The 23,320-nt window shown below is 40.6% G+C and overlaps 1 protein-coding gene across 3 annotated transcripts in view; it reads left to right on the top strand.

The window, feature by feature from the left end:
- The window catches only part of LOC115458991 (tetratricopeptide repeat protein 24-like), a 100,609-nt gene that overhangs the window by 19,655 nt on the left and 57,634 nt on the right, over positions 1-23,320 (top strand). For all 3 annotated transcript variants that reach the window (XM_030188855.1, XM_030188860.1, XM_030188866.1), the window contains exons 2-5: positions 2,275-2,956; positions 6,164-6,379; positions 8,591-8,719; positions 20,168-20,289. In XM_030188855.1, coding sequence (XP_030044715.1) covers positions 2,293-2,956; positions 6,164-6,379; positions 8,591-8,719; positions 20,168-20,289 — 1,131 coding nt within the window. In that variant the 5' untranslated portion in view covers positions 2,275-2,292. The remainder of the gene's footprint in view (positions 1-2,274; positions 2,957-6,163; positions 6,380-8,590; positions 8,720-20,167; positions 20,290-23,320) is intronic.

The following is a 23,320-nucleotide window of genomic DNA, read 5'->3' as shown; positions in this document are numbered from 1 at the left end:
ATTCATGTGCCTGGAAACTACAGCTCAAGCCAAAAACTGAGATACAAAAAAGAAACCTGCAGCTATATGTCAAAGACAGGTTTTTGCATTCCATAATTCCACGTACAGTGGAGACTGCAATGTCCCTAATGCCCAGTGAAGAGACCGAGAGAAACATCTGTCTGCAGGAGGATAGGGCATATCAAACAGTGGTATTTGGAATGCACCAGTCATATAGGGCCAGATTCAGTAAATGGCACCCAAAGTTAGGTGCAGTTAAGATACACACAAAGCACCAATTCTCTAAAGGTCACTTAGCGCTAAGCAATCTTTATAGAATAATGCTTAGCACGGATTCCCACGCCCAACTTTGTGCATGAGGACTTATGCCTGCTGAAATCTTGTGTAAATCCTCGCACCAACTGCAGTCAGTTAGGTGTGTAAATGATCCTATTCTATAACACTGCGCCAAAATTTTGGGAATGCCTTGACCTGCCCTGGCCACACCCTCTTTTGAGTTGTGCATGAAACAATTTAGACACGCAGTGTTATAGAATAGCACATAGACAAATCCGCATGTAAATCCTAATTAGTGTCAATTAGTATTGCTAATTGATTGTGAATGGCTCATTAACAAATTCATTTGGGCATGCTTTATAGAATCTGGGGGATACTGATCAATTCTATCATGCTTTGCCAAGCAAACTGGGTACTTTGGGGGAAAAATGGAAATACAATAAATTCTGGACTTTTGTATTAATTCTTTGTTGAATGTCTTTTATTCCCTAGGATAAAATAGCACAGTTGCCATGTTAGTCTGCTTTAAAGGTAACAAATAACAATAAAAATAATTTAAAAAAGAAGATAATACCTTTTTTAAATATTTAATGAAGATTTTATTGGACTACCTTAATACATTTTTGACTAGCTTTCACTTCTGACCTGAAGAAGAAATCATTGCCTTTGAAAGCTAGTCGAAAAAATGTACTATACTAAGTTAGTCCAATAAAATGGTATCATTTTCTTTTTTTTTTTTTTATTCTGTTTATTGCCTTTTATTCCCTAGAGCATGGTTGTTTATTGAAGTATTCCCCACCACGGTTGGCTAATCTCCAAGTTTCCATCAATATAGAACAGTAACGTATACATTCCAGTGCCCTTCTTCTTGTAGAAAAAGATCCTCACTAGTAATAAACGAAATGTAACAGTTTTTCGGTGACTGATGTGTGATTGATAGCTGTCATAAATACAATTAAATGCATAACAGGTATTCACAGAAAACAGGCCTGGAGGACTGCCAGTTCTTGGTAAAGATACATAAAGTTGGTTGATCCTACGCCATTAGTGAAAGAAAGGGTTTATAAGGAATCAGCAAAACTACAAGTAGACAAACCTATAGGACTGGATAATGAGAGGTACAGCCATCAGAAAAAAGGAAGTGATAATGTTTCAGTATAGCTCGGTGGTTTCTAACCCAGTCTTCAGAGATCACCTGGGCAGTTGGGTATTCAAGATATCTACAATTAGAACATCAGAATAGCCATACTGGGTCACACCAATGGTCCATCTAGCCCAGTATCCTGTTCCCAACAGTGGCCAATCCAGGTCACAAGTACTTGATATAATCCCAAATAGTAACAAGTTTCTATGTTACCAATCCCATGAGAGATATTTACATACCAAGAAGGCAGTGCATGTAAATCTATCTAGGGATATCTCACCTACTTGTGCCTAGTTCTTTGAGAATAATCTATAGGGCTGGAAGTGGTCTAGAAAAAGGCCAAAAATGGTGCAGGGTCTGAACCAAAATAAATATATGAGACATAAGGATCTAAAGAGGCTTATACGTACTAGAGCAGTGCTTCTCACCCCTTTCCTGGAGGCACACCTTGCCAGTCGGATTTTCAGGGTTACCACAATGCTTATGTATGCGACAATTTTCTATATTGCAATGACCCATTATATGCAAATCTATCTCATGCATATTCATTGTGGTGATCCTGAAAATCCAACTAGTTACGTGTGCCTCTAGGAGAGGGTTGAGAAGCACACCCCTATAGGAGAGGAGAGACACAGAGATAATAGAGACAGTCAAATACCTCAAAATGTATATATCACACATAAGAATGAGTGGTCACCTATGAGCCAGATTAGAGGGTATAGCAAATTCTAAAGAAACATAAAGCTCTAAAAGACTTATGAGCAGCATCAGAAGATATTTCTTTATTTAAAAAAAAAGTGTAGGATATACAGAATATAAATATTATATTAACCATAATTATTTTGTATCCACAGTTCACCCTCCGTTTATAAATGGCTTCTACTATGGTATCTTCTTCAGTTAAGGACGATTCTTTCAACCAAGAACTGCTTATCCAGACCGAAATCCAAAGTCTTTCTAAATCTGCAGCACAGTCTTTCGACAATGATGACATTTCCCAAGCTTTACGGATGTTCAAAACAGCTTTTTTACTCTCTTGCAAACTGACAGAGAAGCAAACACAGAAGGCGTGCTTATTTAATCTAGGTGCTGCCTACATATCTGCAGGGAAACCTCAAAAGGGACTGAAATGTCTACTCAAGTCTAAGGCGGAGGGATCTGAGGCGACAGATGCCAGTTTATACTTTAACATTGCGGCTGCCTACGATGAAATGAAGGAGCCTACGAAGGCTGTGAAGTTCTATGAAAAAGCAATTAAGTCATATGGACTCAGTGAAATAAACAACATTGCAGATGCTTTGATAAAACTTAGCTACTGCTCTGTGGTGACTGGAAACCTTCCTTCAGCTGCACACACTTTTAAACTGGCAGGCCAAGCATATCAGAAATTGAAGAAGACTGATGATGCAGTAATGGCCATGAGAGAGGCAGCTAACTATATGATACAGAGTCAGAAGTTCTCCAAACTGGAAGTGCTCTCAACTTTAAATATATGCGTACAGTTATGTGCTGGAGTGACAGATAAATCATTGCTGGGTGAGTCAACCCCATCTTCAACCAAGCTATAAAAACACTAAGGGGGTGTTTTAATAAGGTTCACTAGCGTTTTTAGATGGCATTTAAACGCTGAGATGCTCATAGGAATATAATGGATGTTTCAGTGTGTTTAGCGCCAGCTGATTTTTAGTGTGATTTTCAGCTAGTAAAAGAACTCCTGAATATAATTGCTTGTGTATCACCTCTTTTACCATAAATGCATGCACCTAGTTCTTTCTGTCTGATTTGTTCTATAACAGAGATCAAACTCTAGTCATTGTCTTCTAGAAACACCTGTTGCTTGATGTTTTTCCCCCTTGTGAAACTACTATTCAGTTTATTCTTATTTTTTATGAAGGGCTAAATTCAGACCAAATCATTGAATTTTCTGTTATTGCTACTACATCTGCCACTTGTATCCTGCTAAAAATCTATTCTCACATGAGAAGTAAAGATGGGTGCAAAATTCAAGGTCAGAAACAATCCAGGAGAGTTTCAGCACAATAGAATTTTCAGATTTCATAGGGCAACTCCATTACTGTAGACTTTACACTGGCTCCCGATATCAGCCAGGATATGCTTTAAGATTTTACGTTTTATTCACAAGGCAATTTATGGTTTTGCTCCTGATTCTCTGCTTGATCAACTAAATTTTATTGCCTTTTCTATGACTAACAAAGGTCACTCTAGGAATCGATGTATATTGTCCTCTCCTCTGTTGGGTTTAAAATATAGTAGACATTGGAAAGCCTCTTTTTCTGTTTCTTCTGCTGTACTCTGGAATGATCTTCCTTTGGCGATTAGGTTAGAATCTTCTTATCTTGTCTTTAGGAAAAGTTTGAAAATCTACTTATTTGAATTTTTTTTTTATAATGTATATATTATTTAATTTTGTTTAGATTTTTATTGTATGTTAATTGTGATATATTTATTTACTTATTTATTTATTGCATTTGTATCCCACGTTTTCCCACCATATGGCAGGTTCAATGTGGCTTACATATTGCTAAAAAGGCGGTTACAAAATTTTGATTTGTAGAAGTCTAATACATAATACAGAAGTACAATAAACGCTTAGGTTGATATATTAGCATATTGTGAGAGAGGTTAATATTATTGTTTTCCATTTTTGAACTTTTTGTGACGTATGGTGGTATGGGATTAGGCAGATCCAGGGGGGAAAGACTTTTTGAAAAGACGTGTTTTCAGGTTATATTCTGAATTGTAGGTAGTTTTCTGTGAGTTTCATGTCTTTGGGTAGTGAGTTCCAAAGTTGTGTGCCTATAAATGAGAGGCTGGCAGCATGTGAAGATTTGTATTTTATACCTTTGCAATTGGGGTAGTGAAGGGTTAGGTAGGTTCTTGCTGTTCTATTTACATTTCTTATTGGTAGATCGATAAGTTCTGGGACAAGAGAATGAGACATTGGGTTTTATCTCTATTGAGTTTTAACTTGAATGTCGATGCCCAGGATTCCATGATGGCCATGCTGTTTATTATTTCCTTGGTGATTTCTGTGGGGTTCTGTTTGAAGGGAATATAGATGGTGATGAAACCTTGCTTAGTTGGTTTTGATTATTTTTACTTTGCTTTTTTAATATTGTCAGCCGCTTAGGACCTGTTCGGATTCTGTGGTATATAAATACCTGGATTAGACTAGATTAGATTAGATTGGAAGAGTTTGGGCAGAGCACAAGCAGAATCTTGATTTACATACATAGCTTATAAAATATATACGTATCACAGACTTAATGCGCTAACATCTATGCCTGCTCTGAAGTGTTCTGTCCCCTCACTGGGTGATTGGCATGCAGTTTAAACCAGAGTATAGGACATCACTATGAGAAAACTCAGAACTCTTGAACCAAAGTCTTCTTTAATGCAGTAATCAAACAAGAAAAAATAACTTACAGTTCAGATGTGCTACACAAGAGTTTTTGCCTTGCAAACTGGGAGTCTGGTCTCTTCTCTACTAGGTCTCTCTCTCAATAAAAAGAGAAGCTGGAAGTAATTCAACAACACACTGAGTAGTGATGCTGTTTATACTTTTGCACTGGTAAAATCTTGATAGCGTCACAGTAGCTTGAAGGGGGTCATACAGCAAAATACAGCATAGGCAGTTTCAGTTCACAGAGGAAAATGCTGCAGACTAACTCTTACATACCTGATGGGAAGAGAAGGGGAGCAACTAGCCCAGCATGCACAGGAAACAAGGCAAACCAATAGAAAGAGTCCCATAAGACACAGGGAGCAGGACATGTACTCTGAAATAGCCTATTACAGGGAACTACACAACCCAACCCAATTCCCTGCTTCCATGGAAATGGGGGTAGAACATATAATACATTACAAGAAATACAGTATCCTTTAATGACCTTTCCTTTTCTCTAAATAAGCTACAAATACAGCAAAATGATTTGTATAATATGAATAGCATAGCACTATAAGGAAAACTTAAAACATTAAAATATCTTATTATAGATACAGAGTTAAAGTGGGATTTGAGCCTGGATTTCTTGGTTTAACGTCTACTGAACTAACCACTAGACTACTCCTCAGACCTGCATACTACTGTATTCAGAATGCCTATAATACCTGAAGTTGTCACAGAGCCTGGTATAACTTTCCAGATTCACTTTCAGAGGAGAGGGAGTGGGACAGCAACCACTGGGGGATTAAGAAAGTTTCATGCCTTAATCCCTGTAGTGGCCAACTGCTCACAATCAGAGCAACATTTTGTACCCTAGAAGTGACTGAAACAGGTCTAACTATGAATATGCTTCTTTTTAGACTTGTTTATTCTCATTTGGTTATTGCTGTTGCTTCCTGATTTGGGGCCCTCCCTAGTCTCACCCAAAACATGCCCACAACATGCCCCTTGCTATTCGGAGGAACTGCAATGTTGGATGTCCCTTTTCTGCCTTTGCAAAATCAGGATTTGGATATTTTAAGCACATGGGCATCCATTTGGGCATTTTGAGACATCCATATGCTTTGAAAATAAGTGCCATAGTATCAAACTTTTTCTAAGTAAAAATAGATCCAGATGTTCACATTCTCACTGGAACCAAAACTAAAGGTACAGCACTCTGTGGTATCCTTCTGAATTTCACAGAGTGTAGTCAGCACATTATAGAATGAACAAATGTCTACTGAAATATCTGATGCATTTCACTAATGTGGAGAACATTTTGCTCTCTTGAGCAGGAAAGCTCTACAATCACATTGGGCTGCATTATGCTGAAATGAAGTGCTTTGGTCAGGCCAGGCAGTGTTTTGCAGAAAGCCTGGATACCTGCAAAGGAACAAGCTTCTCTATACGCAAGAAGGCTGTGCTACTCCAGAATCTGGGAGCCATTGACAATGCTCTGGGCCAGTACGAGACATCACTAAGATGCCATGCAGAGGCAGCTGATATGTATGGTAAGATACAAGAATCACAGTACTGAACTCCAACTAAGAGATTACAACTGTTACTAGCCCTTGATAACAGCTAAAAAAGCCTGGGTCGACCAAATGACTTAGTTTGGACTTTTCCTGTGACTAAAACTCTGGTAAAAGACCACATATTAGCTGCACAAAAAGTTAGGAATAGGTGTTCAGCCAGGAGTGATGAGCATTTTGTTAGCCGTCAGTGTCTTTCCAAATATGAAAAAGTAACACCATTGTTTTTTAAATTCCATTGGCTTCTGGAGAAAGCGTAAATTATTTTCAAAGCTTGCTCTTTAATCTATCTAATTCTATATGAATTAGTTCCTACATGTATGTATAAATTGGTAGATCTAATCAATGTTCAATAGCAAAGAGGATAAAAGAATCAAATATAACAATATTTTTCAAAATACTCTCTTGCATAGTAAGCCAAAAGTACTTTCTAAATTTCAAAACATACTCGCGGAGTACAAAAAATCTTGAAACGGAAAAAGCTTCAGTACCCTCACTTCAACCCATTGCAAAAGCTTTACAGAGTGAAAAGGATTTAACCAGGGTAAAGCGCTGAAGTTTGGTCATGGCTTGAGACAGCTTTATAGTTGGCCATAGTTGGTGTGATTCATAGAAGTGGAAGAACACTCAGGTTTTTTTTTTTTAATTAACTTGTTTGACTCTTTCTTGTTTTTTGTCACTTTTAAGTTTGTTGATTCAGAAATTGTATACAAGTGGAGTTTTTACAGTCTCTTTGAAAGGGTTTTTTATTCCTGTGATGTGAGTTTACCCTGTTTAAGTCCTTTTTGCCCTGTAAAGCTTTTGCAAGGGGTGAAGATGAGGGTACTGAAGCTTTCCCCTTTCAAGATATTTTGTACTCCACGAGTATTTTTTGAAGCTTAGACAGTACTTTTGGCTTACTATATGAGAGAGTGTTCTGAAAAATAAATTGGTATATATGCCATATAGAAATTGCAATCCTTCCGATAGATCATACTTGGTTTTACATTACTCTCATTCAAAAAAGATAAAATGTAAAAGAAGATTTGCTAGTCAGTTCTTGTATAAAGCAACTTCTTGGTGGAATTCTTTACTGGTGGCCATAAGATCGTCACAGAATTATAAACCTTTAGAAAAATGCTTAAACGCTACCTTTTTGGAAGATTTGTAAATGCTTCTTAAATTTTAACAATTTTCCAGATATTGTGTTTTCCTAGGAATGCCTAGTTACTTGTTTGTAAACCACATAGAACTCTTGGGGGTAAATGAGGAATAGAAATGTCAATTGTGTTGTACTGTACTATTCCCGGATATTCAATGCTAGACCATGTCCGGATTCCGGCACTGAATGTCTATGTTTATGTAGCCAGTTATCTCTTATGCGGTTAAGTGCGATATTCAGCACTTAACCTACTAAGTGAATAATACCACTTAACTGCACAGGTGCTGACTCCACCTCCGGATCGACTTTCACTTTAGCTGTGGTTCACAAAGCTTTGCAAAATAATGGCCTTTAATTTTGGCCAGTTCTTTGAAGATTCATATATCAGCTAGACCTTTGAGATCTAGTGATAAATTACTTTTGGATGCCCCTTCTTTTTGACATGTTAGACTGGATAAGAATCATTCTTCTATATTTTATAATGAAGGACCAGTCCTCTGGAATGCTCTTCCTGAGGTTTTGCATCAAACTTGTTCTGTTGTACAATTTAGGAAGTGTTTAAAGGCTCAGTTGTTTGCACAAGCATTTGTTACTATTTAAAGACTAAAGTATGTTTTATTTTTCGGCATTTTTTGTTATATCTTGTCTAAATGTTTGAATAAAAGTGTGTTATTTGTTAAATTTTTGTGTATGCATTTTGGAAACTGCCTAGAATTGTAAGATACTGCGGCCTATAAATTTTTTAAATAAATTAATAATAAATAAACATGATATCCTGCAGCATTAACCAGCTACATGCCGCTGAATATCAGTGGATAGCCCTGGAGAAGCCATTTTACCAGCCAGGAGTTGTTTCTGGCCAGTTAAATCACTTTATAATATTGACCCCCTTAATAACTGACCCATTGCATACTGTGCATAAAAGTCGTGGTTGAAGTAAACTGTTTGTTTTTTGTTTTTTTTTTTACCAAAAGATGCTTTGAATGACCATTCTACCTGCTATTATTTCAGACAGTTTTAATTACACATTTTTTGTTTTGCTACTTTAGGGACCTTAGGAGAAAGACATGCCCAGGGACAGTGTCTGTGTAATTTAGCCTTTGCCTACAGTCAGCTGAAAAACTACAACATGGCCGAATTTTACTACCAGCAGGCACTTTGTGCATTTTCCGATGTAGGTAAGAACACTGAGCGCTGGCAGAAGCAGAAATTTACATATGAATCTCTACTCACAGCATTGTTATCCTGAAATAAACTGTGTGATTGTTCTGTAATGTGACAAAGTGACAAGTTTAGATGTGCCTGATGTTAAGCCAAGCAATCGAAATTACAGGGTTCATTCATTTGAAATTCTTCATTCAGCTTTTTCAGTGACTTTCCATGTTTAAAGTACTAATACTGACACAAATGATTTCCACAAATTAGCTTATGTTAGAACAAACTAAATTATAATCACAGCCCCTTTTCTGACAATTGACGTTTAAAGAGATATTGATGTTTGAATTCCTTCTCATTAATTGTCCCTTCTTTTAAGGTCCTGTGCAATTAGGGGTGCTGTTGTAGTAGTCAACTTAAAGCAAATGTACCATCAAACTTTTGAACTTTTTTCTAATATGTTGGTTGGCGATTAAACAGGACCACTGAGATCCAGTCAGCCATTTTGCTACAGTGAAGAAAGAAATTAATTTTCTTAAAAGCTTTTCCTACCTTTAACAATAACTACCCTCATCAGAAATGCCATAAAGGTATGGGAAGGGGCATTTTTGAAATGTCGTCTAAGTCTGATTTTGAATGGTTTGTTTAAAACATCCAAAAATCAAGTGGCGAGCATGGACATTTTCAAACATGAAAAATGTCTATCTTTTTGTTTCGAAAATGGACATTTCTGGATGTTTTTAGACATTTTATGCTCAGTGCATTTTCCTTTTGTGACCATTTTTGGAAAAAAAAGTGTCCAAGGGAAAAACATACAAAACCAAGCCATTGGGATATATGGAGGACTAGCATTCTTAGTAGAGTGACCACACAGATATCCCATCAGAGCAGTGGAGCACACTAGGAGGCACTGCAGTGGACTTCACATAAAAGGTCCCAGGTACACATGTCGCCATTTCCCCCTTATATTGTAAGGGGAGTCCTCCAAAACCCACCAAAAATCTACTATACCCAACTGTACACCACTACAATAGCCCTTATGGTTGCAGGTGTCACCTATATTTATTTATTTATTTATTTGCTGCATTTGTATCCCACATTTTCCCACCTATTTGCAGGCTCAATGTGGCTTACATTGTTCCGTCATGGCAATCGCCATTCCAGAGTGAGAGATACAAGTGGTATTACATAAAGATCATAAGTGACATGAGTAGATTAATCAAACAAGTATAAAGAGATCACAATTCGGGATAAGAGAAAGTAGTATTGATTTAAGGTTCATATGATGGGTCGTTACGGTATGCCTTGTTGAAGAGGCAGGTCTTCAGTGATTTCCGAAAGTTGGTTAAATCGCGCATTTTTGTCACGTCAAGTGGTAGTACATTCCATAGCTGCGTGCTTATGTAGGTAAAGCTGGATGCATGTGTTAATTTGTATTTTAGTCCTTTGCAGCTGGGGAAATGGAGATTCGGGAATGTGCGTGCCGACCTTTTAGTGTTCCTGGGTGGTAAGTCTATGAGGTCTGACATGTAGACCGGGACTTCTCCGTAAATGATTTTATGAACCAGGGTGCAGACTTTGAATGTAATACGTTCTTTGAGTGGAAGCCAGTGTAGTTTTTCTCTTAGAAGTATGGCACTTTCGTATTTTGTTTTACCAAATATGAGTCTGGCTGCAGTGTTTTGGGCTGTTTGATATATGTGGATATATGTGGATACAGTAGGTTTTTGGTTGGTTTTGAAGGGCTCACACTTTCCACCACAAGTACCCTAGTTAGAGTGGGATATGGGCCTGGGTCCCCTTCACTACAGTCCACTGCACTGACCACTAGGCTACTCCAGGGGCCTGCTTGCTGCTCTAATAGGACTGACCATAATATGTCAGCTACCATAATATGAAGCTGCCATATGTGCAAACGCAGATAAGTAGTCGCTAATCACTTGTTCTATTATGGGTTGCCAGTTTCATGGTTTGGTATCAATCCACACCTAGCAAATGCCATTTTTATTTCTTTGTTTTTCAATAGTTACTTCAGAGCACATGTTAATACAGGGGACTTTAATTGAATATAAAAATCATCTTAATAAAATTACCTACAGTAAATAATAAAATTTGTATATCCATAAAGGTTTTGGTTCTGGTTTGGCAAGTGATTGATATCAAACAGTAGGCTCAAGGGTTTGAAATAACTGAGCACTATAGGAGACCTAATAGCCTGGCCACTGGTTAATATCTAATGCCACCGGTCCCTTTTTTCCTCTTAAGATAAAAAAAAGAAAGAATAAAAGTCCACATCACAGTCTCTTTTGTTCCCTCTTTTGATAGTAGGTGATTTCTGAGGAACATTAGCATATTTTTCATTATTGCCCCCCCCCCCTTCTTTAATTGATGTACTGTTTCTTTCACATCTTTGGGGGGTGGGAGGGGGGTCAGTGACCAATGGGGGAATAAGGGGGTCATGTCTTAATCCCTCCAGTGGTCATCTGGTCATTTAGGGCACCTTATTATGACTTACTCATGACTGAGAACTCTTTACAAAAGCCAAGGGACATCCAAGCGTAAAAACACTCTCTTTCTTGGTGACAAATGAAAAGACTCGACACGGCACCATGTTTCATCAAGAGGTGCCTGCTTCAGGAGTCTTATACTTAGAGAAGTGTAAGTGTAAGCACTTATACTGCTGTTTGTGTACATTGTATTTAACACCAGCGGGTGTTATATTAACGGTCTTTTGTAGCCCAGTGCGGACAAATCTTCATGACAGTATATCACACTTCTTTAAGTATAAGACTCCTGAAACAGGCACATCTTCCTGAAACATGGTGCCGTGTTGAGTCTATCACCAATAAAGAGAGTGCTTCTACACTTGGGTGTCCCTTGGCCTTTGTGAAGAGCCGTTATCCATTTCTGAGTCTGCCTTTTCTCTGTGTTTGCCTGTGGGATTTCTGTGTTCAGCTACATCTGTGCTTCCTGTTTGTTACTCAAACAGGTACAGACCAAAACGTCCAACTTTTAGCCCTGGATGTTTTTGCTGTGTTCCATTATGGCAGAAAAATGTCCAAGTTTCATCTGACATGCCTCCTTGTGATTTGGACACACTAACTGCATAGAAAAACATCTTTAAAATGTGTTTTGAAAATAGCGATTTGAACATTTTTACAAGAAAAAACGTCCCTCTGCCACTTTGTACCACTTTTTGGATATTTTTCTGTTTCGAAAATGAGCCCCTCAGTTATTTAAAAAAAATGGCAGGGCACTAAAAAGGAAGAGATCGAGAATAAGACAAATGATGAATTAACAGGGCCAAAAGAAAAAACAAAGCAGTATTTTGCTATTAATTTATGACTGCAATATCATATTCAGGAAAAAGAAAGCAAATCTGCAATACCAGCTCATTTAAAGAATCACTAATGAGTTCCATTCTTCATCATTTACTTTTATTGTACCTTGCCTTCATTCTAAATTGTTTTGGTGCAAAATTTATTATCAGATATTTCATGGTATTTGCATAATCTATTTGTTCTGATTTTATCAAGTATGCTTTATAAGAAAACACTGTAATTAAAATCTGTTATATCAGTATCCAATATATTCAAGGGAGGGGAAGTAGGGGGAAACAATGAAAGATCAAATACCTACAGTGTGTAACAGATAAAATCAAATCCTCTAAGCCACAGCGTATTTAGAATAATACAGATTGAACCTCTGGAGCGGCATTTTAGAAACAGCATCCAACTCAGAATATGGACGTCCAAGTCAGTATGTCATAAATGTACGTCCATCTCACATGGACACAGTCCGTCTGAAATACATGTGAGATAGACATCCATGTGCTGGAAATGTCCAGCATGAACATCCAGTTCGTAAACTGAAATGTCCAAATTATGAACGGGGAAACCAAGGGATATAGACATCTGTGTGGCAGTAAAGGAACGTCCATCTGATAAAATGGTCACACAGATATCTATATAGAGTTGTGGGGTAGCCTAATGGTTAAAGCAGTGGGCTGAGAAGCAGGGGTTCCAGGTTTGAGTCCCCCCTCAGTTGTTTATGTGTTGTTGTTTTTTTTAATTGTGAGTCTTCCAGGAAGAGAAAAAGACCTACACTCCCTGAATATACACCACTTCAATAGCCTTCAGGCTTGCAGATGTCTTACATATTCAGATGCAATAGGCATTTTCTGTCCCTGGAAGACTCACAATTAAAAAAAAAAAGAACTAAAATGGGATTGAACCGGATCCTTCGGTTTTCAGCCTACTGCACTAACCATCAGGCTACTCCTCAGATTTGCATACTGTTTTCTTAAGAATCTCCATAGTACCTGAAGCTATCCTAGACCTTGGTATCCCTTTCTGGTTTCACATTCAGGGGAGAGGAAGGGGGAGAGCAACCACTGGGGAATTAAGGAGATGTCATGCTGGGCAATCGAAGCAGATTTCTATAACCTGGGTATGCCAAGTGCCAGGTCCATCAATTTATACATGGACATCCCATTCCCTTCTGTGATCAGACCAGTGGCGTTCCTAGGGTGGCTGACACCCGGGGCGGATCGCCGATGCGCCCCCCCCCCGGGTGCAGCGCAACCCCCCCACCCCCGGCGAAAGAACACCTCCCCCCGGCGAAAGGACACCCCCCCCGGGTGCATTTTTACCTGCTGGGGGGGTGCCGCACCCTGTTCCGGGGCAGAGGGAGCAGAGAACGAGCGGTGCCGACAGGCGCGCGGCACCCCCCCCCCCCCAGAGGCGTGCACTTGGGGCGGACCACCCCCACCGCCCCCCCCCTTGGTACGCCACTGGATCAGACATCTATATTTCCCTCCACACCCCCCCCCCCCAGTCCTATCCAAAGCACACAGTGTTAGACATCTTTATCCTGGATTTATATAATCAAGATTTGGAGGTCCATGCAGTATGGATGTCTAAATGCTAGTTTTCAGACATCCAAAACAAGAATAGATCTTCTAAAATAACCACCGCAGTAGTGTTAGATCTAATTATGGGTTGCAGTTATGGTTTACTAAATTTTGATACACAGCTCATCAGCAGCTATTTATTTATTTATTGGGATTTACTAATAACCTTTATGAAGATTCACAAGCAATAATGAGCACTAATTGGCAATAATTAGAATTTACACGCACAGCTCGCTAGCCGCATTCTGTAATGCAGTGCACCTAACTTCTAACATGTGCAGGCAAAAAGGGGTGTGGTTATGGGTAGGGAAATGGGCATTTCATGAGTATTTCAAAATTTACATGCGTAGTTATAGAATATGGCCCAGTGCCCCTAAATCTATGCACCTGAATTTACGCCATGCTTTCATTGGTGTAAATGGAGGCATGTAGTTTTAGGCGCTGAGATGTCAACTAAGCATATTTTTATTTATTTATTTATTTTATTGCATTTGTATCCCACATTCCCCCACCTATTTGCAGGCTCAATGTGGCTTACATAGATTAATATACCACACTTAAATCTAGGTGCCGCTTATAGAATATGTTTAGTCGGCATTGATTTCTGCGCCAATTTTTTTAGGCGCCATATATAGAATCTCCCCCTCTGCTTCATTAGAAAGATTATATGGACAAAACACCACCTGCTTATAAGGCTTCATCTGTCTATCAACTGTAATAACGAAACTACAAAACAAAAGAAACAAAACCATTTTTATCTCAAAGCAAATTCTTAAGTAAACTTCCAACAACATTCATAAATAACTCTCAACACTTTAGTGATCTACTCTTAGAGGCAGATGCACTAAAGCTAAATGAGCCTTTAATGACCCTCCAACGAGGAAAATTTGATCCGTTGCATGCATCAAAGGGCTTTTACCGAGGAAGCCAGCAGCTAACGAAAACGGAATGGAGATGAGCAATTAGTGTGAAAACCCCATTGAAACGACATGCACTAACCTTTTCCGATTGCCTTTACGCAGGAAAAAGGCAGGAAAACTAACGAGAGGTCTGGACCTCTCGTTAGGACAGCTCTGTGCCAGGAAAAATCATTAAGTGAAAAAATAAACAAACTTTGAGCCAATCCCAGCGCATTAGCAGAGCTAAAAGCGCTGTGATTGGTCCAAAGGACGTCAGAAAACACATCAAATAGCGTAGCGTCAGAAGGAGGCGGGGCCTAGGCCAGGGAAGAAGAGACGTCATGGAGACTACAACCAACACAATAGATCTTCCTGCCCGTGCAGCGCTTCTGAAAGAGGTGAGAGGCGCTGCTCGGGTCGTTAATAGGGAGGGGGGTCTCGGTGGAGGGGGGGAGCGGCGTAGTCGACCTCAGGGGGGGCAGCGGGGGCGGGGCACGGGGCAGAAGAATGACTGGAGGCGGAGTTAGCTCTGTAGAACACAGGAACAGGAAGGGAGGGGGACCGGGGCAGCTAGCATTTTGCTTTTTCGGGGGGGGGGGGGGAGCGGCGGAAAGTGGGGAGCAGCGGGGGGGGGGGGCAAGGCCGTCCATACAGGACGCTCCTGATGAGCGCCCTTGCCCCCTCCCGATCCTTTGTTTTTGGATTTTGCTGACCCGGTAGCCACGTGTATTTGTTGTGGCTTTTTTTTTTGTTTTGTTTTTACGTTTGCAGCATGCGCAGAGCAGCCAGCAAAACGCTTGGCTGCTCTGCGCATGATTTAGGGGCCGGTTACCGATGTGTATTGTGATTCTTTGATACATTGTACGTTTGAATACCGATCTGAGCATGTGTGACTCTTTTTTTTGGTGCATTCTTCGTTTTTTAAAAATCGTTAGGGACTTTAACGATTTTGATTTTTTTACGTTTGGTTGCTGCACCTGCCTCTTAGTTGCTAAGGTATCCAACGTATGATACTGTTGTTTCACACAAACGTGCACAGATAGGATGCAGAAAGTATTTACACATAGAGTTAAATGTCACTGTGCTAGCTTTAGGTCAGTTTTTCTTGATCATAGCTCACCTTTCTTGGAATAATACTTCCAGTGCCTAGATTATAAAAATAAACAACACCAGATGAATAATATTCTGCTTCCCATCATATCTCCCAATGCACTTGTTGCCAGTACCTTAATCTAATCATACAAGTTTCCTGAATCCCCAAAATAAGTTAGTTTCCATTGCATCTCATATCTGCAGCATGGTTTTTTGGTGGGGAGGATGCATTTGTCATTTCCTCCTACTGTTCCTTGAGATTTCCAGCTGAATCTGAACCAGCCTCTATCTAGGGGGTTTCCCATCCCCTTATACAGTTCGTTCATCACAGTAACTGCACATTCCTCCAGGACCCAATATGCTGGCCATTATTATTGTCATATGAGATTCTCCTACCTCTTCCCCTCTCCAGCCCCCCTCCCCCACCCCACATACACATTTCCTATTGGGTATGAATGCTGCCTTCATAGTACATAGTATTGCAATATATAGTACATATATAGTACATAGTATGGCAATACTTATGTACTTAAGTATTGCCATACTGGGACAGACCAAAGGTCCATCAGGCCCAGGATCCTGTTTCCAACAGTGGCCAATCCAGTCACAAATACCTGGCAAGATCCCCCAAAAAGTACAACATATTTTATTCTGCTTATCCCAGAAATATTTCCCCAAGTTCAATTTAATAATGGTCTATGGACTTTTCCTTTAGGAAGCAGGGCCGTAACCAGAAAACAGCTGGTGAGAAAACGCTTCTTTCCACCTTGGCAGTCTGCAGTAGGCATGCGCTGAAAACTGAGCATGTGCAGGTGCCGGTAGCGTGGAGAGTAGCGTTTTTTTTACCATCGGGAGGAAGCATCCCCACCAGCTACCACTAAATGTGTGCTACTGTTAGGTAGGCCTGAGCCCTTGGCTACGCCACTGCCATGTACAACATGAGATGGCAGAGATAGCATATGATTACATGTAATTACCAGAGAGCTACATACATATGTGTAACATGAGGTGGCAGAGACAGTGTGTGATTACCATGTAATTATCAGAGAGCTACACAAGTGTAACAAGATCTGGCAGAAATAGCGTGTGCTTACCATGTAGCTATTTGAAAGGTACAAAGCTGCAGCTGCAGATTCCTACCCCTCTCCTCAAGACCCTTCACTGGCTCCCTATCCGTTTTCGCATCCTGTTCAAACTTCTTCTACTAACCTATAAATGTATTCACTCTGCTGCTCCCCAGTATCTCTCCACACTCGTCCTTCCCTACACCCCTTCCCGTGCACTCCGATCCATGGATAAATCCTTCTTATCTGTTCCCTTCTCCACTACTGCCAACTCCAGACTTCGCGCCTTCTGTCTCGCTGCACCCTACGCCTGGAATAAACTTCCTGAGCCCCTACGTCTTGCCCCATCCTTGGCCACCTTTAAATCTAGACTGAAAGCCCACCTCTTTAACATTGCCTTTGACTCGTAACCACTTGTAACCACTCGCCTCCACCTACCCTCCTCTCTTCCTTCCCGTTCACATTAATTGATTTGATTTGCTTATTTTTTATTTTTTGTCTATTAGATTGTAAGCTCTTTGAGCAGGGACTGTCTTTCTTCTATGTTTGTGCAGCGCTGCGTATGCCTTGTAGCGCTATAGAAATGCTAAATAGTAGTAGTAGGTAATATAGCGTTTTGGTTATATTTCCCACTCCTCTCCAGTGGCATGCAAGGGCAGAAGTCACAGAAACCATGATAAAGGCACGTTTGCAGTCTTTGGCCTCTGAAAGTGGCTTATCTTTATAACTGTCCAGCAACCAATCCAGCTGTTCGAGGAACTCCATTTCAGTACTGAGGAAAGGCATTTCAGGCTCAGAAATTGTGGAGTATTCCCTGCTACCTCCTTAATGACACTTTAAAAGCACAAAACTAAAGTGCAAACAGCATACCCTTTATATTCCCAACCTAAGCTCAGACAATATCTCTCTCCTTCTCCTTACACAGACACATACATATTTGTCTCCCTCCCTGCAGGGCCAAGCTGAGGCTCGCACAACCCTGCGAGCGTGCATGTGGCCATGTGCACCAATTTTTTTTAGCCTGCCCTCCCTCAGACCACATCACGAATGAGCGGAGGAGCCAAGTGGAGTGAGAGCGAGGCTGAGAGCACGCCGCCATGCACAGCCACGTCCAGGTCCGCTACCGCGTAGGAGGATGGATGTGTAGATAACTATGACGGCGACGCACTCTCTCTGCCTCTCTCTAAGCCTGAAGGTAGGTGGGCTGAATCTGATCGATCATCGATGATGATGTCTGAGCCTGAGCACGGGTGCCCGAACCCGTGCCAGCGACGCAACATACGCTAGGCTGTGTGTGTGCGCGCTTGGGTGATGGGCGGGCCTGAAATCAGAGCCTGTGGAAAGGAGAAATCAGCTGCCAGAGCACCGCGGGTGCCGTCTCTCCCATCACGTTAGTCTGCTGCGCTGCTGCTACAGTTGTGTGTCGCTTGGGTGGGCAGGCCTGGGCCGAAATTGGGTGGGCCTGGGCCCACCCAGGCCCACCTGTAGCTACGACCCTGTTAGGAAGCCATCCAAACCTTTTTTAATCTCTGCTAAACTAACTGCCTTTACCACATTTTCTGGCAACAAATTCCAGAGTTGAATCACACTTTTAGTGAAGAAAGGTTTTCTCCGATTCATTTTAAATTTAGTACCTTCAGCCATGGTGACCTCAGTGTCAAAAGACATGCTTGGAAAAAACACCTAGAGCATCTGGTTGGCAACATGCAGCAGTGCCACAAAGCCACCAGGCCAGTCCTTTGTAAACATTAGAGATGAGCATAATCAGAAAACAATTCTTTGCCATTTTAAACTACTAACTGTGAATCCTATCCAGAGCCTGTGAATGAGCTGGTAGAATTGCAAAACCAAAATTAACCACAGTTCATTATTTGTGAGGTTCAAAAATCACAATCACAGTAACTATTTTTGATTTTTATTACCTGAATGGCCAAATTATTACCAGAGGTTATGATTTTTGGAGATTATTATTTTACACAGTCATATCAATATCCTTCTGTTTTTGGTTGCTGCAGCAGTCCAGGGGCTGTAACAATTCTCAGATCAATCAAACTGAGCATTATTGTGCTACCATAGGTACTGGCCAAAGAAGGAAATCAGTGTTTTCAAGATAAAATCCCCCAAAGTGTGAGCTTACATATCACTTAGAGTCAGAGTGAGTGCTCTGACTGTATGATTTGTCCTTTTACTTATATATTTCAAAAATAAATACAAAGGGCCTCATGTATCCAACTCATGCTGGACCAGCAGATATTGAAAGCCTCTGAGGGGGGTCTAGGAGGCTTCCAGTTCAGGCCACAACGTGGCATGAGGACCCTTTATTTTATGTCACCTGCCACTTGAAAGAGACAACTGCTTTCTCCTAAGCACCAAGAAAATAACTAAACACCTAGAGATGCAGTTTGGTTTCTTTCTTTCTTTCTTTCTTTCTTTCTTCTTGTGAAAATGAACCTACAAAACCTTTTTTTATGTGCTCATTTTCACTAAGCATGAAGTTGCATCACAGCAGCTCATTAATGATTGTAAACCACTTTTAAACTTTGGGAAAAGGCAGTATATAACATCAATATATCAAATTTAAATAAATGTTGGTGCAAAATAGACTTTGACTGAAAATTACTGCAAAACACATGGAAACATGCAAAAACAACAGATTTTAGGCATTATGCATGACTTTTCACTGAAGTGGACTTTTGTGAAGTCACTTTGCACTTTAGTACACAAAAGCTCTATAATTGGAGACATAATCCTTTCCCCTATTATTACAATTATCATATCATGAAACATGGTCTGTGATCCAAATTTTGAATCCTAAAATGGAATCACAAAAACTTAGACTGAATTACACTGGCTCCCAATCAAAGCAGAATAACATTCAAGCTATGTACATTTGTTTTCAAAACTCTATATGGCTTAACCCTTGATTATATGCAAACTTTAATTGATCTCCCCCTTTGCAACACTCTCCTTTGTTTAAGAGATTATCTAACCCTCCACTATCCCAGGATTCTCTTACCGCTGTACCAAATGGTGGAATTCCCTCCCAAAATTCATCAGATGGGAACCTAGTTATTTGATATTCTGGAAATACCTTAAAGCCTCTCTGTTTAAGCAGTTTCTCACAGATGATCATAATTAATTTAAACCCCTAACTGTACAATTATTACATTTCTCAGTTCCATTCTAATTGTGATTATATATGGATGACAATAAATTGTTACCTTTTTGCGTCTAGCATTTGTTTCCATATTATATATTGTAATTCTGAATCCTCATTTACTTTGATATTACTATTTAATGTATACTATCCGGCATCACTTTTTGTACTGTTAATCACAATACGTTTTTAGCCACATTGAACCTGATCTATTGGGATAATGTGGGATATAAATGAAATAAATAAATTTTAGAAAAGATCATTTCTGAATGCGGGTCTAAGGTAAGACCAGCAGCACTATCTGCTTTCTATGATTTTACAGATTATTGGGGTTATTCTATTCCCAGGTGAAATCCACGGGCAGTGGCAAGCCTGTGAAGGATTGGGTGCCATCCATTTTTGTCTTGGCAACAAGGATCAGGCCATATCCTACTACAAACAAGCACTGAGTTTATTTGGAAAGTCAAAGGTACATTCTGTTTGTTCAACCTATTTGCTTTACATTGTACATAAAAGATAGAGAAAATAGCTGTTGCTGTCAGAACATAGAAAAAAAATGACACTACCTTTCTGACTCCTATCTCAGTCTCAACCATTTTTTCTATGCCCCTTATGGAGGCAGATTTTAGATAGAAGGCTGAGAGAGGCATTCACACATCCAAATTAAGACATGGGGAATTCCCATACTACTTTACAAAAGGTTCTGCCGTACATAGAATTTTTTTGTTAAAAAAAAAAGAAAAAGAAAAAAGAAAAGGTGTAGGACTGCATGTGGAAAAATAAAAATATAAATTCCCTCACCCCCCCCCCCCCCCCCAATATAGATATGGGAGAACCTTCTAAAAATTGCTGCTTCCCCTATTAAGGGCTCCAATCCTGCAATCCTGGCATTGGCAGCCCTCCAAATCAAGCATCATCTCAATGACAGCTTCCCCCTGCCACTCCCCCCACCCTCAAGTTTGGGGAAGAGCCTGACATATGGCAGCCTCCACCAGGTTAAAGAAGAACAGAGCCCAAGACCCTCAATGCATCCTTCCTTCAGCAGGTCCCCACACCCTACTCCCTTCTTCAAACTATTCTCTGGGCTTACCAGGAGTCCCAAGTTTCCAGTGGGATGGGAATGATGATAACTCCTTCCTGCTTTGTGTCTTGGCCAATCCAAGCTGGTCGCTGAGACCTCTAGCTATAATAACATGGTATTACCACTGGGTGTCAGACTTTCAAATATGGGCAAGCTCGTATGTGCCTGTTATTAAAAGGAAAAGAAGCACAAACACCTTTATTTTGCACTGAGAAACTGTTTCCAGCGGGATAACCAAAATTTACCTATGGTTGCATTTGGTTATCCCTTCTGGTGCTCCCTTCTGAGCGGACAGCAGGACAAGTAGTTTGACATTGCTGTTTATTCTTTGAGCAGTGTTCTTCATTAGGGCGTCCTTCCCCTGACGAAGTCTGTGATTGGTGAAACAGACCATTGGGGAGGCCCGATTTTGAAGCTGCCATAAGATAGGTTATTAACAAGCTCATTTTCAAAGTACTTAGCCTCCCAAAGTTCCATAGAAACCTATGGAACTTAGCCTCCCAAAGTGCTTTGAAAATATGCCTCTATGTCTGCTTTTTATGTCCTGAGAGGGTATATGTAGCACGTTTTGTATGAATATGATTACAAAAACAAATATTGTTTAATATCTAGGGAGGTGGTGGGTCGAGGACCAGTGATTAAAACATGGTGATGGTGCATATGTGCATATTTGCATTTTCGCATGAGTAATCCCATTAATTTGGCTGCATGCCGCCAGTCTGAGGTCTCTCTTCCCCCCTTCCTTTATTTTTTCCATTGTCATGCATTTTGTTTGACTCTACCCACTATTTTTTGCTGCATTTGGTTTTGAAAATACCATTTACCTTTACATAACTTACAACATAAGACTCCTGAAGTAGGCGCTTCGGTGCCGAAACACAGCAGCTGTGTCGAGTTGTTTGGTGACTTTTAATAAAAATCATATTTTTGAACAAGCGTCTGCTTTGCTGTTTTTTGGAAGAGCCAGCCTACCCTACTTTTTGGACTCTCAATATGTGATTTTACTACTAAAGAGTTTGGCAGACATTTTTGATTGGGCCAAGACACAAGGTGGGAGTGAGTAAGGCTGGGGAGTGTGTTAGGATTGGGGGCAGCGAGGCCTGCTGCAGGAAGATTGCTTTGAGGGCCTTGGGCCTTGGGGTTTTTAACCCAGGTTAAGTTGTTATATGTCATCCCACACGTGGGTACTTCCCCTCCTGTAGAGGATCCTGCTTGGATGGGATTTGAGTGCTATGAGGGAACCCAATTGTGTGTTGGGTGCTGCCAAGGGGCCTGTTTTCTTTGAGGAGTTGTGCTGCCAGGAATTGGGTGTACTGCTGTGGGCATATATTATGCTGCTGGGGGAGAGGGTGTACTGATTGCCAGGGGTTGAGTATGCTACCCCAAGATTGAGCCAGTCTGGGTTTTACTTCCATTGCTTTCAATGGAAGCAAAACCTGGACTGGATCAATGTGTCCTCCTTTTTCTGGAGCCATATGGTAACCCTACCCCCAGGGGAAGCTGGCATCTGGGTGAGAGCTTGAATGCTGGGGATGCTGCATCATGGGGACCCCAGACATCAGTGGTTACAGCTGTCTCTACAGCAGGCACTTAGACATTCTTCAAGGACAGGTGTAATTCCATCTCTCCTACACTTAAAAATCACTGTAGTCAATATTCAGCCTGCAGTGGTCAGCACTTTTTTTTAATGTTGACTGACATGGCCAGAATTAGCTCTGGATATTCAATACTGGGTCATGTTCAGGCACCAGCACTAAATATGCAGGGCTAATACTGAGCTGGTTGCTATAGCTTATGTAGGTCCGGACCAATATTTAGCCAGGGCCTGCATAAGACAGATGTGTGGGCCCTAGCTGAATATTTGCTGGGACCCACATAAAGGGAAACAGGTGCTCATCCTCTCCAATCCCCCTCCTCTCTCCACTCTGGTCCTGATCCCCCTTCCTCCCCCCATTCCCAGAAGCAAATGCTGGGACCGTCCTTAGCCCCTATTCCCCACCCCCAAGGTCTCCCAGGCATACCTTGAAGCTCCTTGATAGTCTAGGGGAGTATATGGGCAGGAGCGATGCCCACTTGCTCTTGCTCATTGTGGATCTGGCCTCAAAATGGTGCCACAACCCCTAATGGAAGCCTCACTTTACTTGTAACACATTGTTTAAAGCTCCACTGCCATTGGTTGATATTGATCATTTGAAAGTTGATTTGCTATTGGTTGGTTTTCATAACCATATGAAAATTTCCCTATCAAAGTCAGAACTTAGGCACCACAGAGTGTTCACACACCCTCTTTTTTATGATGGGTGGAGTCTTTAGCTGCAAACCCATGTACACAATGGGGTAAAACTAGGAAATGGATTAACACAACCTGAATAAACAATAGAACCAATTGGTAACTTAGTGCCCAATATTCAGCCAGCAG

Source organism: Microcaecilia unicolor, chromosome 1 (assembly GCF_901765095.1).
Source record: "Microcaecilia unicolor chromosome 1, aMicUni1.1, whole genome shotgun sequence".
Taxonomy (NCBI): domain Eukaryota; kingdom Metazoa; phylum Chordata; class Amphibia; order Gymnophiona; family Siphonopidae; genus Microcaecilia; species Microcaecilia unicolor.
Note: the sequence above shows the minus strand (reverse complement) of the source record. Positions and strands in the feature narration are given on the sequence as shown.